The sequence below is a fragment of the Pan troglodytes genome, chromosome 3 (genome assembly GCF_028858775.2).
Source record: "Pan troglodytes isolate AG18354 chromosome 3, NHGRI_mPanTro3-v2.0_pri, whole genome shotgun sequence".
NCBI classification, from domain to species: Eukaryota; Metazoa; Chordata; class Mammalia; order Primates; family Hominidae; genus Pan; species Pan troglodytes.
In genome coordinates, this window is record NC_072401.2 from 155125023 (window position 1) to 155148707 (window position 23685).

At 39.6% G+C, this 23685-nt stretch overlaps 1 protein-coding gene across 4 annotated transcripts in view; it reads left to right on the top strand.

Moving 5' to 3' along the window:
• The first annotated feature begins 625 nt into the window (after positions 1-625).
• The window catches only part of MND1 (meiotic nuclear divisions 1), a 70755-nt gene continuing 47695 nt past the window's right edge, over positions 626-23685 (top strand). The window contains exons 1-4 of one of the 4 annotated variants that reach the window (XM_054683438.2): positions 626-745; positions 6040-6105; positions 11596-11653; positions 14417-14565. In XM_054683438.2, coding sequence (XP_054539413.1) covers positions 743-745; positions 6040-6105; positions 11596-11653; positions 14417-14565 — 276 coding nt within the window. In that variant the 5' untranslated portion in view covers positions 626-742. The other 3 variants (XM_016952412.3, XM_016952410.4, XM_016952411.4) reach the window with 3 other exon arrangements.

Consider the following 23685-nt stretch of genomic DNA (forward strand, 5'->3'; position numbering starts at 1 on the left):
TCAAAACACCATAGAATAATTTTCAAAATAATTGAATTCTGAGTTAAAATTTTTCAGCACTTTCAGGGGCCTGAGCTTTTGCTATGAATCTGGATCTATTCTCAAGCCATGAAGTAGCGTATTTTTGACCATGTTGATTTGAAATTCATTCCGTTGTTTCCTTCTTTTTTAAAACCTAAGGGAAAAACAAACAGACATACACAGGATTTGAAAAGCTGGAAAGCAGTGGGTAGCGGCTGGGGTTAAGATGAGGGGTCAGATTAGAAGACGAGAAAGGAATCCAGTCCGCCCCAGACAGGACAAGTCCGGAAGGATGGAGGCAGCGTTTCCTTCCTCAACAGCCTAAACGCCTCTATTTTTTACATCCAAACTTAGGCCATATTTCTGCGGCGCCAAGAAAACGCAGTAAAAGCAAAGGCAAGATGTCCTTAAAAAAAAAAAAAGGTCACATTCACAGAATACCGAGGAGTCGGAGGCAGCTCTGCAACCCGTCCACTGAGACGCGGACACGCTCCCCCCAGCCCCGGCCCCAGGCCCGCGCCCCTTCCCCCGCCGGCGGCTCGGATGGGTCGCTAGGGGTCGCTGCGCGCCGCGCGGGCGAGGACCGGCCTTTCCCCCACCTCCACCGTCTCGCTGCTCCGCCCCCGCGGCGTAGTCGGCGCCAAAATCAAACGCGTCGTGGCCTGTCCCTCCCCTCTCCCCAAGCGCGGGCCCGGCCAGCGGAAGCCCCTGCGCCCGCGCCATGGTAAGGACTGAGGCTACGGTCCCGCGTCTTCTTCCTCCCTAGTGTGTGGGCTTCGCCGCCCCTCGGCTGCATGTGGATCCCGGCCTGGCGTTGACCGCCATTCCGGGCCTCACCGTGTAGGCGCCCGGCCCGGCCCCGCCGCAGCCACTCCGCACTCTGCGGCGTTCCCCGCCGCTCCCGTCCGGAGTCCCGAGGCGCGGGGGCATCCGCGGCCTCCCCGCCGGCTGCACCCCGCGTCTGTCCCCAGGGCCCGTTCGGGCGGGTTAGGTTAGAACGCGGGAAGCGTTCGCGAACGTGACCCGAGAACTTCACCAACCTGGATTTATCTGAAAGACCACGGGGCCCTTGAGAACCTGCGCTCCCTACGCCTCCAGCTTCGGCCCCGCGTGGTGTAGCCCCCCCCATTAAGAACGGGGAGAGAAAGCGCAAGTGGGCGGGAGGGACTGCGGGGAGCGAACGTCTTGATCCCAAAGCGCACTCCTGGTTTGTCACCATTGAGTGGTTTTCTGTATTGTAATATGTAGAGCACATTCCAGAACTGCTCAGTTTCGAGTTACCTAATGGATCTTCACTGTGTGCCAATTAGTCGATTTCTGTGAAAACGCCCCGGTTTCTGCCAAAGGGCAGGAGTCGCTGCTCTTGTGCCGGGCGCTGCTGGTTGTGTAGGGCGCTGTTGCTTTTTTAAGGACGCTCTGCACTGAATTAGGCTTCCTCGTGGGTCATGATCAGTTAAGTCCTGGTAAGATCGGCTTTGTGAGCTTAACGTCTTTCTGCTCATCAAATCATTTTCATAAACCTTCAAAGTTTCATGCCGTTTTTTCTGCTTCAGTTGGCGAAGAATCAACATCTGGTTAAATGGATCTAAGATTTTAATATCTTCATTTACTTACGTGGCCGTTAAATGTTGCCGAGCTAAGGGGGGCAGGGTGGGACACCAGGATCCAGTTGTATGGTATTTATTTGAAGATATTTGTCCAGATGTAGTTATAAATGATAACGGCCTCTTTGTGGTTAAACTAACAACCCAGCCACCTGGGCGTAAAGTGCTCTAAGAAGCCAAACAGGACTACAGTTAAAACAAATCTGTTAGCAGTGCCCTTCTGTGTTACAATTTTTCTCTGCAGAGTTGCTGGCCTCGTATAACTGACTTGGAGAACTGTGCAGCTCAAACGCGCCTTGTCCTTTTACCTAATCTATCTCTCTACACATGAATCACCTGCTAATACTAAATGTGTTAACTCTTTAGAAGCTTACCTCCGATAATAGAGAATCCTTTTAAAAAATTAAAGCTTTTGATAAGATGTGGACTTCTATTTTTTAATATGTGATCGAGAAATAAATTTAGTGTTGGTCAAAGGTAAACTTTTGATTGTTTATGAATTAATAGCTGTTTTCATTTGGTTAGGCATCCTAAGTAAATAGTTAATGAGTTCAGGCAATTTTTGAAATTGGAGAAGTGCAGTGCTGAACTCTGAGAGCAGCAGTGATGTCTACTTAATAATTCTTCATAATTTTATCGTAATTGATTAGTAGGGCTGGCTGTAGGAATTCCATAACTTCTAACTGAGAAGGTTCCTCAGATAACATGATTTTTTAAGTGGTTTAAAATACTTCCAGAAAGCTTCATAGTCCTTGAGTCAGGTTTTGAGTCTCCTGACTTACTAATTTGAATGCATCTCTAACTTATACTATCAGGTTTTTCCTAGTCTTAATTAAATATTAAATAAATCCTCATTGATTTTTTTTGAGAAGTTTCTAAATATGAGTATTAATATGGCATCTTTTTACATTAGTCATTTCAATTCTGGCTATGATACTCCTACTGTGGTTAATAATAGAAATTATTTCTAGTCATGAAAGAGACTGATGAATAAATCAGCCTGAAAACAAGGTAAATGGATGATACAGCTCATCCACATTTCTTGAGTAACTTTCATAGCTGCTGAGCTGAGTGTTGAGAGCTTTCCTAAAACTGGGTACCCCAGGACACTAGATTCTCCTCATTGCCTGCCTCTGGGGGGCAGATTCTTGTGGAGTGCAAGGAGCTGTTTCGAATATCAAAATGTTAGGAGTCTTTCCTAACACTTCAGGATCTGCTTTCTGCTAGTGCAGCGACACACTGAAATTCTAAAGGGATTCCCATTGCCCCGCAGCGCCCTTGACATGGCCTTCAGATTCTGGGCTGACAAAAGTAGTGTTCTCAACCCTGGGGCACAATTAAAAAATATGTTGGAGAGGATTTTTAAAATATGTTGGAGGATTTAAAAAATATGTTGCCCAGGTCCCATTCCAGAGATTTTTATTCCATTCATTAGAGATGAGCCTGGGCATCGGTATTTTTTAAAAACTCCTGAGGTGATTCTAATGTATGGCAGTTTAGGACCTATTGGACTAGAAAAATATGTTGAAGGAGTCTTCTAACTGTTATGAATTTCATGCTTGATTTGTCAGATACTGCAGAGGTGAGAATGAAGGGAGGCAAATAGAGCAGTCCTGGACGCTAGCTCTCAGCCCTAGGTTTAGTGAGCAGATCTGTATGGGTTCCTGGAGTTTGCCTAACTGAGATTTCTCTGATTTGTCTCTCCAAGCCAGGCAATACATGGTGTCACTGAATTCACTATGATTAATTCACCTGTTATATCTATGGGAGTATGGTAGGTGTTGGGGGGCTTAGGAGCCTGAGCAGCCTCAAATTTTAGAGTTGGGGGCTTTAGATACATGGTGCTAAAATTAAGAGCTTTATGTCTCCCTTGTCTAACTTGGCACTAAGCCCTGGAAAGGCAAAGGCAGTTCATGTTCTGAAGAAGTTTTTCAGTGTGCTGATACGGACAAGTAAACATCTTTTCAATGTAGTGAGTGATTTGATGAAGGTGTGTTCTGGGAATACATGCTTAGCCTGTGAACTCAGGGAAGTTCTGGAGGGAGAGTGCCTAAACTAAGCCTTGGGAGATGTTTTGGAGTTTTGACTAGGCAAGAAGTGAGGATGTTCTAGGTGGAGGAACATTTTTTTTAAGGATGGAAATGAGAGCATTCTTCGAGTAGATAATTACAGGCAGTTTTTGTATTACAAGTTGCTTAGGTCTCCATACTGTTAATGGCAAAGTTTGAGGTGGGGTGTGGTGGAAGAGGCTATAAAAGGTAGGTTGGGGTTAGGTGATAAAGGGCCTTGTATATCATACTGGGGTACTCAGAAACGTCTGGATGTCTGGGAGCCACTGGAGGGTTTTGAGCAAGGCAGGGAAAAAGGTCTTATTTATGTTTTCCCAGTGCGGAATGTGAACATAGAGGGTGAGTCAAAGTGTGGTTAGGGGACTGGAGGTATATTGCAGGAGATAGATGATGAAGGCCTGAATGAGGCAGTGGTAGTAGAGATAGAACAGACAGGACAGATAAGAGAAATAATTAAATGCTGAAACTGGCAGAACTTGGTGATTGGTTGGATGTGAGATAAGAGAGGTGAAGGTACCTAGGATGACTGTCAGGCCTCTGGCTTGGGTCACGAGATAGTATCTGAGACTCAAGGTCTAGAACAGCAAGTTTGTGGGGAGTAGGTATGAGAGAGGAAGAGTTCAGTTTAGACTGACGGAGTTGAAGTTTGTCCAGCAGGCGGGTAGATGCATGACACTGAAGCTCAGGAGCACACCCAGGGGTGAATGTAAAGATTTGAGGTCTCAGCATAAGTGTTAATTAAAACCATGAAAGCAAATGAGATCAAAGATAAGATATTAGGAGATGGGATCAGTAGCCAAACCCAGCAGAAAAACAGTGTTTGAAAGTGGACCGAGGAAGAAGAGAAAAATATAAACTTTAAGCTATTTATTTACCCATATTACTCATCAAGAAACACCTGATCATTTTATTCCTGTGGGAATGAGTTAGTGGGTTATTGTTTTTGTGTGTGTGTGTGGGCTTTGTTTTGTTTTGTTTTGAGACAGTGTCTTGCTTTGTTGCCCAGGCTGGTCTCAAACTCCCAGCCTCAAGTGATCCTCCAGCCTCAGCCTCCCAAAGTGCTGGGATTACAGGTGTGAGCCACCGCCCAGCCAAGTTAGTGGGTTTCTAGGTTTTACAAGAATTAAGACTCACTCACTCCAGTATGTAGCCAGAATGGCAATTCCAAATCCTTGTCTTCACTTATGTAAACTCACATTTTCTGATGACGTTTTTGGTTGGATGGGGCAGTCTTTAACTGTTGTTTTATGTCTGCTTTTTAAGCAAACAATTTATATTCCTTTATAATCCCCTACAATTTTTGAGAAAGATGCAGATCACATAAGAAATATTAGTGTGGAGTTTTTTATTAGAGAACTGGAGGTGATAGTTCTCACTCTTTTTTTTTTTTTTCTGTAAACCTTTGGTTTGGAGGAAATTTGGCTCCTTTCTCTTTTAACTTAGGATTTAGCTTTATATATTCTATATACAACATATTGTAAAATTTATTATTAACATACATTTCAGCTACATATTGTCTTAATTTCAAGTTGGCTAAAGGGTATTACAGAAGAATAACCTGAGTGGGCTTCCATTTTCTACTTGGATAGGCCTTTCCTCCTTCCATCTTGTCTTCCACATTGCTGCTATAATTAACTTAACTAAAATGCAACTCTAATCTTGTCACTAGTCTGCTTTAGAAATTACTCAGCAGCTCCTCATTGTCTAGAATGAAGTCCACTGTCAGCTGGACAGTCAGCTTTCCATAACCTGACCCCACACCTTTCTCATCCCATCTGCCAATCCCCCTACATACTTCATACAATAACTATCCCCCACTGCTTATCCTTCTGGGGAATTCCATGTACTTCCATAACATTGTGCCTGTGTGTGGTCTCCCCAAGATGTGCTTCTAACCATTTCTCAATTTGCCAAAATCCTTTTAATCTCTGTCCTTAGGTAACCCTTCTTCCTCTGCATAGTGGAATTCATTGTGTTCTGGGTATTTATGTAACAATTGGTGCATGTAGCTGTTCATTAGCTATAAATAGTTGCATCTATATATTTTCTCTGAGAGATTGTAAGCCTTTGGAAGGTCAATACAGTGGCTTATCATTGGTTTACTTTATAAATGCTGAATTTCTACAAAATGCCAGGCTCTGTCTCAATTTACAGTTACCATCTTGGCAGCACCTACCACAGTGGTTGGCAGATAGTAATTAAAATGAGTCTTTAGGTCAGACTTTGAGAGTATCAAACCTGTTGGCATCACATAAGACCATGCATAAAATTTCAAATGTTGCAAATCCAGTTGTTTTCAAAATGTGTTTAAAAGCATTGTTTACTTTTTTATTTTTTTGCTTTAGTCAAAGAAAAAAGGACTGAGTGCAGAAGAAAAGAGAACTCGCATGATGGAAATATTTTCTGAAACAGTAAGTCATTTTCTTTAACACTTATAATTTTGTGTAATTTTCATCTTAAGTATATGTCATCCAATGTTAACTGTCCCCTCTTTGTTAAACATCAATACTGATCAATTTCTTGAAGAATGGGTAAGATTCTGCAAATGTTTGTGGTTCCTGTGAGTTATGGAGTGTGAAAAACCATATCCCACTGTTTGTAGAGTCTCTTTCACCCAAGCAGTCCTGCATACTGGCACCAGAATCTTCTGATGCATATATTTGATTATCTCCTCTTTCTGCCTGAAAAATAATAATGATGAAAGCCCACATCTCCTGAGTGCTGCCTAGGTGCCAACCAGTCTTGGATCTCAAACAATAGAAGCCATAGTTCCAGGATTCAAACCAGGGAGGATCATTTGATTTCAGAGGGAGTACCAAATACTATGTCTTTGCATTTTAAGTCTGTCTATAGTGTAACACACAGTCGATGGTACGCAGGCCTCCATTTATTCCAGATATTTGTGCCTGCCATCAACAAGAAATATGTTTAAAGTTTCATCTCCTAAGTGACAGAGCCAGAGTTCAAACCCAGGTACCTGGCTCTACAGCCTACTGTCTCATGGCTTTACACTGTTACTGGAAGGCTTTTCTTTGTCTTCAGGTTAAAGGCCACATAAATCTTTGACCTAAAAAAACACCGACTTCAAATGGCTTGGCAGGACCTACAAAGCCTAGTTGGCCCCAGTCTACTGGCTATTTTCATTATATACAAATGTGAAGAAGATGGGGGAAAGTGGTAAAATTGAATATTAAATTGAAAAAATCCCTTTTCACTTTAAGGCAGATTCTTAGTAAAAAAAAAAACAACAAAAAAAACAAAATACACGGGATTTGCCCACTAAGTATAATCTTACTGTTCTTAAAAGTCATTGGCAATTCAGAACAGGGTATCATATTATGATGATGATATGGTTACAAAGATAAATTGGTGAAGTCTCTATGTGAAAATTATAGCAATTCTTCTGCTGAGTTGAAATATTTTTCCTATGGTCTCAGCAAGAAAAGTAAGTTTAATTCCTTCAAGACAGTAGAAAGCTGAGGAGAGTGGTTGGGGAAATTATTTTGTCATTTACAATATTATTATCTCAAATATAAAAATTGGCTGTTTCTAACTGAAAAATTTTAAACCTTGTCCTTAGTAACATCAAAACATGAAAGACTCTGAGGATCAGCAGTTTAAGGAAGTTCAGTAATTAGTGAGGTTTTCCATAAAGCTGGGAATTAATTGTACTGATTGATTTATTTCATATATTCCTGTTTCTTTTTTTCATTATAGCCTAATCAGTTGCTGCTCATTTAGTCTATCAGTTTTTTGACGGAATTGAAAAGTATAAGAGATTTGGGAAAAGTAATGGAGGCCATTTCATTTGTTCTTTCATGAATGGAATATGGTATATCCGGGATCCAGACTGATGTCAAAAGTTGATAAATATTAGATTTGCTTCAACATCTCAAAGCAAATCGCCAATAATGGTGCAAAGTGAAAAGCATGGATTCTGGAATTCAGATTCAGGAATTTGGATTCTAATTTCGTTGTTGCAATTGGCAAGTAAAAATTCCAACAAAATCAAATATGGCTACTCAAGGATTTGTTACAGAATTTGATTTTCTATAGATGTCAATAGTAGCCCCCTTTTCAAGACAAATGTCATGGGAAAATGCTTATAATTTAATGTTAAGTAGAAAATGTAGAATATAAAAAACAAGACATGATGACAAATATTAACAATGGTAAGATACAGGTGGATTTTGTTTTACACTCTTTTCTTTGTTACCTATAGTGAACAAATATTACCTTTTAAATCAAATTAGAAAATCAACTAATGAAGCAGCATATACTATATTGCCTCTAATCATAAGTGGGCTGTCTGTGAGGTTTTGGAAACCTTTTAAAAACACAGTCATTGGTAATAATGACAACTCATAGAGAGGGTAAGAACCTTCAGGGACTGAGGCACAAAATAGGCCACCAATAAATGTGTTGAGCTTTTTAAAAAATTACTTCAGCAAACACTTAAATGAGTAGCTTTCCATTGGCACACAGATCTCTGGAATGGCCATGCTTATGCCCAGATAATTTAATATAAATATGTAAATGGAGAAAAAGAGACATAGACATGATCATGTATGGATGGATATATATGTGCGTGTGTGTGTGTGGGTTTTGGAGCTGCTAATGTAATAAATTATTTGCCCGTTGCACTTAGGAAGAACATGAGAACAGTATAGCTCAATAACTGAAAGCTTGCATCTGGAACCTGTTTCACTCAATAGCTTCGTGACCTTTAAGCAAGTTACTTGACCTCTCTATGTCTGTTTCTTCATCTCTTAAAGAAGATGATAATAGTACCCAGTTCACAGTGTTGGTATGGGGATTAAATAAGATAATATGATTAAACAATGCCCAGGTCGTAAGTGCTTTATTAAATGTTATCTAGGGCCAGGTGGCACGGCTCACACCTGTAATTCCAACATTTTGAGAGGCCAAGGCAGGAGGATCTGTTGAGCCCAAGAGTTTGAGGTTGTAGTGAGCCATGATCACACTCTGTCACTCAGGCACTCTAGCCCAGGTAACAGAGTGAGACCCTATCTTAAAAAAAAAAAAAACACACAACGATATTATCTAGGATTGTATGTCTTCCATGGTATCTTACACATAGTTCTTTTTACACTGTCTTCATCCTTCCTTGATTCTCTCTGCTTAATGCTGGGGAGTCTAAGAACTAAGATTTACTTGAGATCATTTGCTCTGTCCACTTCAATGACCGCACTTGAGTTCTGAGGCTACTTCTTTCCAAGCCTGTTTATTTATGCAGCAGCCCCACTGGGGCAGCCAGTACATCTGGAGCTCTTCCTTGGTGCCTGCATTTAGGCAGATATCTCAATGGTTCATGTTCTTTTTCTAGGGAATTTAAAGTATTTGCAAAGAGGTTTGATTAACTGTTTTTTCTAATGCATTAAAGACTTAAAGTCAGTAATTTATTACGTTCCCTGAGATTCTAAAGTATTATGTTTAAATAATTTATTCCTCGATGAGCAAAAATTGATCTCATACTCGCACTAAGTTCAATGACTTAATATTTTCCTAAATTTGCGAACTCTTAGGTGTAGTGAGATGAAATTTTTTCAACATTTTATTATGAAAATTTTCAAACATACAGCAAAGATGAGTTTTTCAGTGAATACCCATATGCCTACCACCTAGATTCTACCATTCACATTTTATTCTACTGACTTTATCACATATATATATATATTCATCTGTCCACTTATCTCTCCATCAACTCTTTTTTATGTACTTCAAAGGAGTTCTTTATATATGTATATCCTGGGTAGCACGCCTTTTTCAGGCATATGTTTTGCGATTATTTTAATCTAGTTGGTATTTGTCATTTCATTTTCTTTATAGTGCCCTTGGATGAGTATAAATTTTTATGAAGTATAATTTCTATCTAATTGCAATTGCCTTTTCAAGTTTTTTTTGGAAGAACTGTATCCCAATTTTTTCATAACAATAATCAAAATATTTCTGGGTTTTTTTGTTCTTATTGTTTTGTTTTGTCTGTTGCCCAGGCTGGAGTGCAGTGGTGTGATCTTGGCTCACTGCAGCCTCCACCTCCCAGGTTCAAGCGATTCTCGTGCCTCAGTCTCCCGAGTAGCTGGGATTACTGGTGCCCACCATAACGTCCAGCTAATTTTTGTATTTTTAGTAGAAACAGGGTTTTGCCATGTTGGCCATGCTGGTCTAGAACTCCTGAGCTCAAATGATCCACCCGCCTCAGCCTCCCAAAGTGCTGGGATTACAGGCGTGAGCCACCATGTCCAGCCACAGTATTTCTTTTCTAATTACTACATACTTTAGTTTCTTCAAGTGATTTAACTTTTGTTATGCAAGTTCTTTTCACCACTTCAACCAAGGCTTATTAGCAGTAGAAAATAATATTCTAGACAGGTTTTTTTTTTCTGGCCATAAGATTGAAATATTCTACACGCATATTTTCCCTTAATGTTTTGCTTTGCATGTGGTAGACATGCAACATGTATATGTGAATGATTGATAGGTAGCCATGAAATGTATAATTTCCCTATTGTTTAGGTATAGCTCTTCCATGAAACCTTAAATGTAAACAAATTTTGACAGTTGCCTGTTTCGCTTTTAGTTAGAACTGCTAAATCTGTACAGTGTCATACATGTTAAGCAAAGCACCGTCTGTGTTTTCTTAAAGTGTCAGAAAAGGTAATTCGTTCCTGTTACCAAGTGATCCAGCATAACTAGGATGGTGGTTTTTTGTTATTGTTTTTGTTTTGTTTTGTTTTGTTTTTTGAGACACAGTCTTACTCTATACTCTTGCCCAGGCTGGAGTATAGTGGCACAGTCATAGCTTACTGCAGCCTCAACCTCCCAGGCTCAAGCTATTCTCCCATCTCAGCCTCCCATGTATCTAGGACTACAGGCACGCACTACCACACCCAGCTAATTTTTTTGATTTTGTGGAGATGTGGTGCAAGAGTGGTCTCACTGTGTTACCCAGGCCAGTCTCCAGCTCCTGGGCTCAAGCAGTCCTCCCAAAGTGGTGGGATTACAGACAGGAGACACCATGACTGGCCTATAACTAGTTTTTATACTTAAGTGGGAAGATTGTTCTTTATGTTCTGATCTCCAAGAACTTTAAATAATTGTATGCTGCTGGCCAAGCATGGTGGCTCATCTCTGTAATCCTAGCACTTTGGGAGGCTGAGACGGGAGGATTGCTTGAGTCCAGAAGTTCAAGACCAGCCTGGGCAAAATGGTGAGACCCTCTCTCTAAAAAAATTTTTAAAAATTAGCCAGGCATGGTGGTGCATGTCTGTAGTCCCAGCTACTCAGGAGGCTGAAGTGGGATGATTGTTTGAGCCCCGGAGGTCAAGGCTGCAGTGAGCCATGATCGTGCCACTGTACTCCCATCTGGGCCATAGAGTGAAACCATGTCTCAAAAAAAAAAATTGTATATATATGCAAATTGTAAATGTATGCAAAAATCTCTTAAGTTCTATTGAGGGTATGGAATGAGATAATCAAAGAGTTTCTAATAAGCTCTAAAATGCTTGATTCTATTATACTGTTCATTTCCAGGCCAATTTTTTAAATACAATTTTTCATGAACATAAAATTATGATGTATATATAAATATATAGTAGAACACGATAGGGTGACTATAGTTAATAATATATTGTATATTTAAAAATACTAAGAGTGAAATTGGAATGTTCCTAACACAAAGAAATAAGTGTTTGAAGAGATGGATACCCTAATTACCACAATTTCATCATAACACATTGTATACCTATATCAAAATATCACACATACCCTGTAAATGTATACAACTATTATGTACCCATAATAAAAATTTTTAAAAATGAAAATATACATAGTAGAAAATAAACACGTGCTTTTCATTTTCTTTAAAACCCTTTAAACAGAAAGATGTATTTCAATTAAAAGACTTGGAGAAGATTGCTCCCAAAGAGAAAGGCATTAGTAAGTACCAAAGTTATACTGGAATGTTTTGGGAAATATACTGGGATGTTTTGGGAAAGATCTTAATATTCATTAAGTCATCTTTTCTGCAACAGTCTTTCACTTTATGGAAAACCTAAATTTCTAGAGACAAAGAAATCATCACCATCCAAAGATAACCACTGTCATGTTGTCCTTTATTTTTCTGTATAATACATCCTGTATATTACATTTTGAATATATATCCCTGTCATTAAATATCCTTTTATAACATAAATGATTGTATCGTATCCCATTGCAATAAAAAAATACTTTTAAAAATCTAGTTGATAAGCTGGGTGGTAGCACACACACTTGTAGTCCCAGCCACTCTGGAGGCTGAAGCGGGAGGATCACTTCAGCCCAGCTAGGCAACATAGCAAAATCCTGTCTTTAAAATAAAAATCCAGTTATTAGACTGGTTTCCAATTCTTTTGCTATCGAAAACAATGTGTTGACAGGCATCCTTCTACATATCTATTATTTTTTGTTTGGCTGTATTTATAAGGTGGAATTTCCCCATGAAAGATATGTATAAATTGGGCTGGGCGCGGTGGCTCACGCCTGTAATCCCAGCACTTTGGGAGGCCGAGGCAGTTGGATCATGAGGTCAGGAGATCAAGACCATCCTGCCTACTGAAACCCCGTCTCTACTAAAAATACAAAAAAATCTTAGCCGGGCGTGGTGGCGGGCGTCTATAGTCCCAGCTACTCAGGAGGCTGAGGCAGGAGAATGGCGTGAACCCGGGAGGCAGAGCTTGCAGTGAGCCGAGATCACGCCACTGCACTCCAGCCTGGGTGACAGAGCGAAACTCACTCTCAAAAAAAAAAAAAAAAAAAAAAGATATGTATAAATCTTAAGTTTTAGATACAGATTGCCACGTTTCTCCACCCATACTGAGAGTACCCATTCAGGTATCCTTGAATTCTTTATTGTATTTTTTAGTGTTTTTAATTTGGTAGTCAAGTCATGTCTAATTGCTTTATTTTCTATTTCTTCAGTTATTAATGGGGTTGAACATTTTTCTCATATATTGGCCATGCATATTTTATTTAATTTATTTATTTATTTGTTTATTTATTTATTTGAGACAGAGTCTACTCTGTCACCCAGGCTGGAGCCCAGTGGTCCAGGCTGGAGCCCAGTGGTGCAGTCCTGGCACACTGCAACCTCTGTCTCCCAGGTTCAAGCGATTCTCCTGCCTCAGCCTCATGAGTAGCTGGGATTACAAGCTCCTGCCACCATGCCCACCTAATTTTTGTATTTTTAGTAGAGATGGGGATTTGCCATGTTGGCCAGGCTGTTGTCAAACCGCTGACCTCAAGTGATCTACCTGCCTTGGCCTCCCAAAGTGCTGGGATTACAGGCATGAGCCACCATGCATATTTTATAGATGCACATTGATGTATTTTTTCTGTGTCTTTTGTTGTGTTGTTTCAAAATGAAAAAACCTCTTTTATTATGAGTATACATACAAGTGAAACCAGACAACCACTGAGAGTCCCTCACACTTTTATGTACACCACACAATTATTCTCTTTACAGTCATCAGTGAACAATTGGTTCTGCTACTTCTTAAAGATATGCAAATTTCTTAAGTTTAAATACACAGTTGACCCTTGAACAACACCTATGTTGTTCAAGATTGGGATACCAATCCCCTACACAATTGGAAATCTGCATGTAATTTTTGACTCCCCCAAAACTTAACTACTGATATAGCCTGCTGTTGACAGGAAGCCATACCATGTATTTACTATTCATTAAGTGGCAGTGGATCATCATAAAGTTCTTCATCCTTGTCATCTTACATTGAGTAGGCTGAGGAGGAGGAGGAAGTGGTGTTGCTGTCTCAGGTGGCAGAAAATCCATGTATATAACTGGACCCGTGCAGTTCAAACCTGTACTGTTCAAGGGTCAACTATACAATATTAATTACACTAGTGTCCTAATGTCCCCAGACAAATTGTAGGTAATGGAATCTCAACTGTATCTTGAAGGATCAAAAACAAAAAACAAAATTCAATCCAGTCTACAAGATGGAAAAATTTATTGTATTAACTAAATTCCTTTTCTTCTTACCTATTTTCCCTCCCAGTTATTGACAATTTTTTTCTGCAGTATAAGATGATGGCCAAATTACCCAACATCTTTTTTAAAAAAGAAACATTATTTAGAAAAGGAAAAGATACCATATAGCAACAGACTATGAGTGTTAACACTATTAAAATTATTTACTAAGCACTGATGCTAGCATCTTCTATTACTAGATAATCTATTGGGAGAGAAAAACTTGCATTTCTGTAGTTTTGTTTTGCTTTTTCAAAGGCTTCTCACAAGTAACATTTTATTGACATTACCGCTATGCACCAAAGTAAGTATGGAAATGATCATATCTAATAGATTTTTTAAATTAGGCATAAAGAACAATTTGCCCTAGAGTCATCCAGTGTTACTGCTAAGAGTTAGGATTAGAACTCAGGTCCTGTTCTTAATCCTGTATATTACTTGTTTTCCCCTAGGCTCCTGTATAAGTCATGCTTTGCTTAAGGATTGGGATACATTCTAAGAAATGTTTCCTTAGGCAGTTTCATTGTTGTGCATGTTGTTATTTTTAAGAGCTTATTATTAACTTTTTAACTCTTGATTTGTGATATGTTTTGCAAGTGTTTCCCCAGTTATTTGTCCTTTAATTTTATTTATGGTGTTTTTCTAACATAGAGTCTTTAAAAATTGTCTCTTAGCTGCTATGTCAGTAAAAGAAGTCCTTCAAAGCTTAGTTGATGATGGTATGGTTGACTGTGAGAGGATCGGAACTTCTAATTATTATTGGGCTTTTCCAAGTAAAGCTCTTCATGCAAGGAAACATAAGTTGGAGGTTCTGGAATCTCAGGTAAGCTGCCACAGTTAAAAAGAATAGAGTTGCTTTATAACGGAGAGTTGTTTTACTTCATCCTCTTTTCATTTAGCAGTTTCTTTTGAGTTTTTGATATGCATTATTTGACTGAAAGTCTAAAGATAATTAACATCTGTTTCTCCTAAACAATATGAGGAACTTAGAACGTTTTAATTTTCATCTTCCCATATGTCAAGATATTGTTTTTGTTGTTGCTGTTTTTATTGTTTTTTAATTTTCTCTTTATCAATAGATGGTTTTTTGGAAGCAGTTTTAGACTTACAGAAAAATATTGATGGAAAAGTACAGAGAGTTCCCAAACGTGCCCTTTCTCCCTCACCACGCACACAATTTTCCCTGTTATTGACATCCTATACTAGTGTAATATGTTTGTCACAATTGAGTCAATATTGATTTGTTACTAACTAAATTCCATAGCTTGCATTAGGGTTCAGTCTTGGTGTTATACGTTATGTGAGTTTTGACAAATGCATGATGACGTGTATCCACAATTATAGTATTGTACAGAATAGTTTCACTGCCCTAAAAATCCGCTGTTTCCTACTTGTTCATCCCTCCCTTCTCCCGAAACCGTAGCAACCACTGATCTTTTTACTGTCTCTATAGTTTTACCTTTTCCATATAGTTGGAATCATACAGTATGTAACCTTTTCAGATTGGCTTCCTTCCCTTAACAAAATGCATTTGAGGTTTCTCCATGTCTATTAATGGCTTGATGGCTCATTTCTTTTTATTGCTGAATAATATTTCGTTATATGAATATACCACAGTTTGTTTATCCATTGAGCTATTGAGGAACATCTGGGTCACATCCAAGTTTGGGCAGTTACAAATAAAGCTGCCATAAGCATTCATGTGTAGGTTTTGTGTACACGTAAATTTTCAACACATTTAGTACCAAGGAGCGTGATTGCTGGATTGGATGGTAAGTTTATGTTTACTTTCTAGGAAACTGCCAAAGTATCTGTTTTTGCATTCCCAACTACAGTGGGTAAGAGTTACTATTGGTTCACATCACTGCCAGGATTTGGTGTTGTCAGCGTTTTCTATTTTAGCCATTCTAATAGATGTGTAGTGGTATCTCATTGTTGTTTTAAATTGCCATTCTCTAATGACATATGATTTGGAAGATCTTTTTTTTTTTTTTTTTTTTTTGTGAGACGGAGTTTCACTTTTTTTGACCAGGCTGGAGTGCAATGGTGCGATCTCAGCTCACTGTAACTTCTGCCTCCCTGGTTCAAGTGATTCTCCTGCCTCAGCCTTCCAAGTAGCTGGGGTTACAGGTGCACACCACCACACCCAACTAATTTTGTATTTTTAGTAGAGACGGGGTTTCACCATGATGGCCAAGCTGGTCTTGAACTCCTGACCTCAGGTGATCCACCCACCTTGGCCTCCCAAAGTGCTGGGATTACAGGCATGAGCCACCACACCCAGCCCTGGAACATCTTTTTTTATGCTTATTTGTCATCTGTGTAAAAGGAGGTGTTTAGATCTTTTGCCCATTTTTCAATTGGGTTTTTGTTTTCTCGTTATTGAGTTTTAAGAGTTCTTTGTATATTTTGGACACCAGTTCTTTATCAAATATGTGTTTTTCAAAGATTTCCTCTGAGTCTGTGACTTATCTTTTCATTATCTCAACAGCATCTTTCACAGAGCAGTTTTCAATTTTAATGAAGTCCAACTGGTCAATTTTTTTCTTTCCTGGGACATTCTTTTGGTGTTGTAACTAAATAGTCGTGGCCAAATCCAGGGGCATGTAGATTTTCTCCTATGTTACCTTCTAGGAGTTTTGTAGTTTTGCATTTTACACTTAGATTTATTGTCCATTTTGAGTTAATTTTTGAGAAAGGTGTAAAGTGTGTGTCTAAATTCAATTTTTTGTACATACATGTCCAAAGTAACTGTATTTTAGTATAATTTACTTCTTTTCTGTATGTGTGTGTGTGTGTATATATATATACACATAAAAATACACACATATATACACAAAAATATATAAATATTTTTATATAAATAAATATATAAATAAATAAATAGTATAAATATTTTTGTGTGTGTGTGAGACAGGGTCTTGCTTTGTGTGTATATGTATATACACATATATACACACATATACATATACACATATATACACATATATTCATATATACACATATATACATATATACACATATATATACACGTATATATAACTACTAAAGTACCCAGGGTCTTGCTTTGTCACCCAGGCTGGAGTGTAGTGTCGCAAACATGGCTCACTGCAGCCTCGACCTCCCAGGCCCAAGCCATCCTCCCGCCTCAGCCTCCTGAGTAGCTGGGATTATAGGCACACCACCAAACTCTGCTAATTTTTGCACTTTTTTGTAGAGACAGGGTATTGCCATGTTGCCCAGGCTGGTCTTGAACTCCTGAACTCAAGTGATCCACCTACCTCAGCTTCCCAAAGTGCTGGTGGGTGAGCCACTGCGACCGGCCTGTAACCCTGTGCACTTTATGGATTTAAAAACACTTCAAGAAGGAATCCGTACTGAAGGACATCCTTTAGTAATTTGTTCAGCCAGAGTTTAAGAGTGGTAAACTCTCAATCTTTGTTTGAAAATGTCTAATTTATCATTGCTTCCCGAATATAGAATTCTTAGTTATTTTTCCTCAGCATTTTGAAAATATTACTTCATTGTCTTATGGCATATGTTGCTAATGAGATGTTTTGCTATCATTCTAATTGTCTTGTTTTCCTTAGTAATCTCTCTTCTGTTTGCTTTTAAGATTTCCTTCAGTCTTTGATGTTATGTTTTGATGTTTTATCATGAATCCGAGTTTGCATGTTTTTATTTCCTCTTCTTTAGGACCCTGGCTGCTGCTTCCATGTAATAATTAAAGTCTCCTATTATAGAAAATTCTGGCTGGACGCAGTGGCTCACGCCTGTAATCCCAGCACTTTGGGAGGCTGAGGCGGGCAGATCACGAGGTCAGGAGATCAAGACCATCCTGGCTAACACGGTGAAACCCTGTCCACTAAAAATACAAAAAAAATAGCCGGGCGTGGTGGTGGGTGCCTGTAGTCCCAGCTACTGGGGAAGCTGAGGCAGGAGAATGGCATGAACCCGGGAGGTGGAGCTTGCAGTGAGCGAAGATCGCGCCACTGCACTCCAGGCTGGGCGACAGAGCAAGACTCAAAAAAAAAAGAAAAAAAAGAGAAAATTCTAAGGTGGTATTACTTAAGCTGTTTCCTGTTCCCTAATAGCTCTGTTCTTTCCTTCTGGGATTCCTATTTGTATCCTCATTCTATCGTCTATGTTGTTTAAGAACTCTTTATTTTTTCCATGTCTTTCCATGTCTGTGATTCATTGCAGTTAATTTTCTCAGCTCTCTTTCACTTACAGTTCTTTCCATAACTATTTCTAATCTGCTACTTAGCTATTCATTAAGTCTTTATTTTAATAATTAGATTTTATCTCTAGAAATTCTATTTGGTCCTTTTTCAGTTCTGCCTATCCTGTTTTTCCTATACTGTTCTATTTCATTATGGCTTCTATTGCTTTCATCTCTTTTATAACTTTAAACATACTGATATGGCTTGGATCTGTGTCCACTCCCAAACCTCATGTCAAATTGTAATCCCCAGTGTTGGAGGTGGGGCCTGATGGCAAGTGATTGGATCTTGGGGGCGGTTTCTCATGAATGGTTTAGCACCATTCCCTCAGTGCTGTTCTTGTGATAGTGAGTGAATTCTCATGAGATCTGGCTGTTTAAGTGTGTAGCACCTCCCCCGCTTTCAGTCCTGCTTCTGCCATGTAAAATGCCTGCTCGCCCTGAGTAAAGGATCCCTGAGGCCTCCCCAGAAGCAGAAGCCGCCATGCTTCCAAGTAGAGCCTGCAGAAGCATGAACCAATTAAACCTCTTTTCTTTATAAATTACCCAGTCTCAGGTATTTATAGCCATGTGAGAACAGCCTAATACACATACTTAACTTATATTTTCAGATTACTTAAATATGTCAAATTTGGGGAGGGCTATTAATTTGATCTGTGTATCTGCTGGCTACTACCATTTGTAGTATTTTTTTAACCTGTATGTTTTTTAGTTTTTATTTATGAGCTCACATTCAATTGGTGATGTTTAGTCTGTGGGAGCCACAGATGCTCTGTGAAATAGTGGTTTAGGCTTGTTTTTTTTAGTCTCTGGGTACTTTAGTAGTTATGGACCAATTTTTATATTAATTTCTTGGCTTACAGTTCCACCGCCTCATGTTTTATACAGGATGAGTACCGCATAAAATTTAGTATGCATGTCTATACATGGCATGGATTGAGAGATTTGTTTTCCTATAGGTGACTTTCCCCCACCCCCACATGAAGTACAAGATGGAGGTAAGCTCCTTGTTATTTTCCATGGAGTTTGCTGGTACTTTGAGCTATATGCTGGAGCTCAGTTCTAGCTCTCCTTGTCTCATGACCCTTCACACCTGCTTTCCTGGTGTGCATGTTAGACTCCTAGCCCCTAGTTACTTTTCTATTGTTGCTCTTTGTTTTTTCATTTCTGTCACCTGGGGATAGTTCTTTTTTTTTTTTTTGAGATGGAGTTTCGCTCTTGTCACCCAGGCTGGAGTGCAGAGGCACAAACTCAGTTCACTGCAACCTCTGTCTCCAGGGTTCAAGCAATTCTCCTGCCTGAGCCTCCCAAGTAGCTGGGATTACAGGCGCCCGCCACCACACCTGGCTAATTTTTGTATTTTTGGTAGAGACAGGGTTTTGCCGCTTTAGCCAGGCTGGTCTTGATCTCCCGACCTCAGGTGATCCACCCGCCTCGGCCTCCCAAAGTGCTAGGATTACAGGCATGAGCCATTGCGCCCGGCCTTATTTTATTGTTTTATTCATCATTCAAAAAATGTTTTTGCATGTTTTTTGAGTAACAGAAGATGTGCTGGATTTTGGAAATACATGCCCTCAGAGAGCTTTCAGTCAGTTGTAGGAGGACAGTGGGAGAAAAGGAAGAGGCTAGAGAAGGATTGGTGAAGAGATAGGTAGAGGCCATGTCTTACAGGTTCCTCTGTGGCATGATCAGGAGTTCGGACCTACCTAAGAGGGATGGAAAGCCAATGGAAATTTTTACCAGAGAAGTTACATGATGATAAATGCCTTTCTGAAGACAGTATGAAGAGCAGGTTGAGGGAAATGGAGCCTAGGATCAGAGAAATCAGCTATGCGGCTATTGTAATTGCATGGTTAACAAATGAGGACCCATATTGAGGTATCTGCACACTCACTAGGATGGCTACTATCAAAAACACAGAGAGGGCCAGGTGTGGTGGCTTATGCCTGTTATCCCAATACTTTGGGAGGTCGAAGTGGGAGGATCACTTGAGCCCAGGAGTTCACGGCCAGCCTGGGCAACACAGCAAGATTTATTAAAAAATAATAATAATAAATTTTTTTCAAAAGAGAATAATAAGTGTTAGCAAGGATTTGGAGAAATTGGAGCCCTTGTGCACTGTTGATGGGAATGTGAAATGGTGCAGCTGCTGTGGAAAACAGTATGGTGGCTCCTCAAAGAGTTATAAATAGAATTACCCTATGATTCAACAATTCTGTGGTGTGCATCTGTGGTCTCAGCCACTTGGGGGGCCTGAGGTGGGAGGATCACTTGAGCCTAGGAATTCAAGACCAGCCTGGCAACATGGCAAGACTCCATCTCTACAAAAAAATTGTAAAAGTAGCTGGGGATAGTGGCAGGCTCCTGTGGTCCCGGCTATTCGAGAGGCTGAGGTGGGAGGATCGCGTGAGCCTAAGAGTTTGAGGTTGCAGTGAGCTGTATTCGTGCCACTGCACTGCAGGTTAGGCCACAGAGTGAGACCCTGTTTAAGAAAAAAAAAAAAAAAATTCCATTTTTGGTACATATCCAAGACTTGAAAGCAGGGTCTTGAAGAGCTATTTGTACACCCACATTCATAGCAGCATTACAGTAGCTGAAAGGTAGAAGCAACCCAAATGACTTTCAATGAATGAATAAACAAAATGTGAAAGTGGAATATTATTCAGCCTTAAAAAGGAATGAAATTCCTTTTATTTATTTATTTAGAGATAGAGTCTCACCCTGTTGCCCAGGCTGAAGTGCAGTGGCACAGTCATAGCTCACTGCAGCCTCAAACTCCTGGGCATAAGCAATTCTCCAGCCTTAGCCTCCTGAGTAGCTAGGATTGCAGGCTCATCCCACCACAAGGAATGAAATTCTGACGAATGCTACAAAATGGATGAACCTTGAGGGCAATATGCTAAGTGAAAAGCCAGTCATAGAAAGACAAATACTCTATGATTCCACATATATGAGGTATCTAGAGTAGTCAAACTTACAGAAATAAAAAATAGCATGAGGCCTGACATTGCTGACCTTGGAAGATAGTTCCACTGGCACTCCTGTCCCTGACTGAAGAACCAGATGTTGTTGCCACCAAAAAAAAAAAAACTATCCAAGCTACCAGTGACAATTCTGGAAGGTATGTGTCATTGGCTAAGCCTGGGTCACGTGTCCACACTCTAGTTGCCAGGAGAGCTGGGGAAGTAAATAATTGGGGTTTCTAGATTTTGTAGTAGGAGTTAGCTGCTTCCTGTTGGCACAAACAGTTCCCCAAAACAGAAGCAGGGTTCAGATGCTGAGCAGCACCCTTGCTCCCATGATAGATAACTCATAAAATAAGAGAAAAAACTCTAGAAAGGAACACAGGACATGGAGTCAAAATAACAACAAATTTATTGAATACCACTATCTGTTGTGTGTTAGATACTGTTCTAGGCACTTGGGATCCATTAGTTAACAAAGGTTGAAAGCAGGGAGATCAGATAGGTTATTGGAATAATCCAACTGTAAAGTTACAGTGGTTTTTTAATTTATTTTATATTTTTTATTTAAGAAAAAGGAAAGAGAAGGCCTCAGAAAAGAGAGGATCTTTTTTTTTTTCTTTTTAAGAGATGGGGTCTTGCTCTGTCACCCAGGCTGGAGTGCAGGGGCACAATCATAGCTCACTGCAGCCTTCAACTCCTGGGCTCAAGCAGTCCTCCCATCTCAGCCTCCCAAAGTTCTGGGATTACTGGTGTAAGCCACTGTGCCTGGCCACGGTAATGATGGTTTAAACCAAAGCAGTGGCAGTGGATTTGTGAAAAAATTGTTGGATTCTGGACGTAGTTTGAAATTAGAGCCAGTAGGATTTCCTTATGGAATGGATGTAGAGTGTGAGGTCAAGAAAGGAATTGTATTAGTTTTTTATGGCTGCCATAGTAAATTAGTGCAAACTTGGTGGCTGCAAATGCAAAAATTTATTCTCTCACAGCTCTGGAGGCCAGAAGTTAAAAATCAGTGTTACTAGGCCAAAATCAAAGTGTTGGCACAGCTGTTGCTCCTCCAGAGGCTCTCTGGGATAACCTTCCTTGCCTCTTTCAATTTCTGTGGGCTGCCAGCATTCTTTGACTTGTTGCTGCATCACTCTAATTTCTGCCTCTTGGTCACATTGCTTTCTGCTCTGCTGTATGTGTCAAATTTCCCTTTAATAAGGATACATGTGATTGCATTTAGGATCTGTCGTAGTAATCCTTGAGATGAGTAATCTCATCTCAAGATCTTGAATCCCATCTGCAAAGTCTTTGCCACATAAGGTGCCATTCACAGGTTCCAAGGATTGGGACCTCCTATCTTTGGGGGACATTATTTAACCTACCACAGCAGTTGTGGATGAATTTTTTAAAAATTCAACTAAGATAGGGAAGACTGCAAGAGGAGCAGTTTCCTAAAGGAAAATCAGAAATTCAGCTTTGACCATGTTAAGTTTGAAGTGACTGTTAGACAAAGAAGTGGAAATATCAAGTAGACAATTAAATATATGAATCTTTAGTTCAGAGACAAGTCTTTATAATTTAACCAACGGCTTCACTAATCTCACTGCAGATGGGGGAGTCCTCACTGAACCCTGACTCTCAAGTTGTTCCACATTTTCTTTGAAGTTATATATTTAGAGTGTTATTGGTTACAAGTACTAGGACATTACTCACACTAGTGGGTTTGTTTTAAGGAACTAGAAATAGGAATGGGAAAACATGTAAGAATAATAACTGGTATTTATTGAGCACTTGTGCCTGGCAGTGAACCATGGTCCTAAATATATTATCTCATTTAATCCCCACAGTATTATGAGATTAGTATTATATTTGTTTTATAGATGAAGAAACTGAGACACAGAGAGATTAAGAGCTTGTCCAAGGTCTCACAGTAAGTGTGGAATTGGGATTCCGTCTCAGGTATTTTGACTCCAGGGTCCTCATTCTTAATCACCGCTTCTCAAAACAGGTAGCCTGTCTTTCCATTCTCCCCTTCTTACTCTCCCCGCCTCTCCCCTTGGCTGCCAGAGTTGGGTGGAATGGAAGTCTCAAAAGAGCGGTGGCTGGGCAGATATTCTAAAAGTGCTCACCTTATCTCTCTTTTTTTTCAACAGCCTTGCTGAGATATAGTTTATATACCATATAATTCACCCATTTAAAGTGTATGATGTAATAGTTTTTAATATGTTCATTGATAGATGTACAGTCATCACTACAGTCAATTTTAGAACATTTTCATTACCTCAAACAGAAACGCTCTACTCTTTAGCTATTATTCTGAATCTTCTCAGCCCACTCCTCCCACACAGATCTAGGCAACCACTAATCTACTTTCTGTCACTGTAGATTTCCCTGTTCTGGACATTCTATATGAATGGAATCATATAATATGTAGTCTTTCATGACTGACTTCTTTCCCTTGTCATAGTATTTTCAAAGTTCATCTATGTTGTAGTATGTTTCAGTACTTCATTACTTTTTATAGCCAAATAATACTCTGTTGTACACATATACCACATCTAATTTATCCATTCACAAATACACCACATCTCATGTATCCATTCATCTGTTGATGGGCATGTGAGTCTTTTCCACTTTTTGACTATTCTGAATAATGCTGCTCTAAACTTTGATGTACAAGTTTTTGTGTGGACATATGTTTTCATTTCTCTTGGGTGTATACCTAGGAGTAGAACTTCTAGGTCATATGGTAACTCTGTGTTTAATT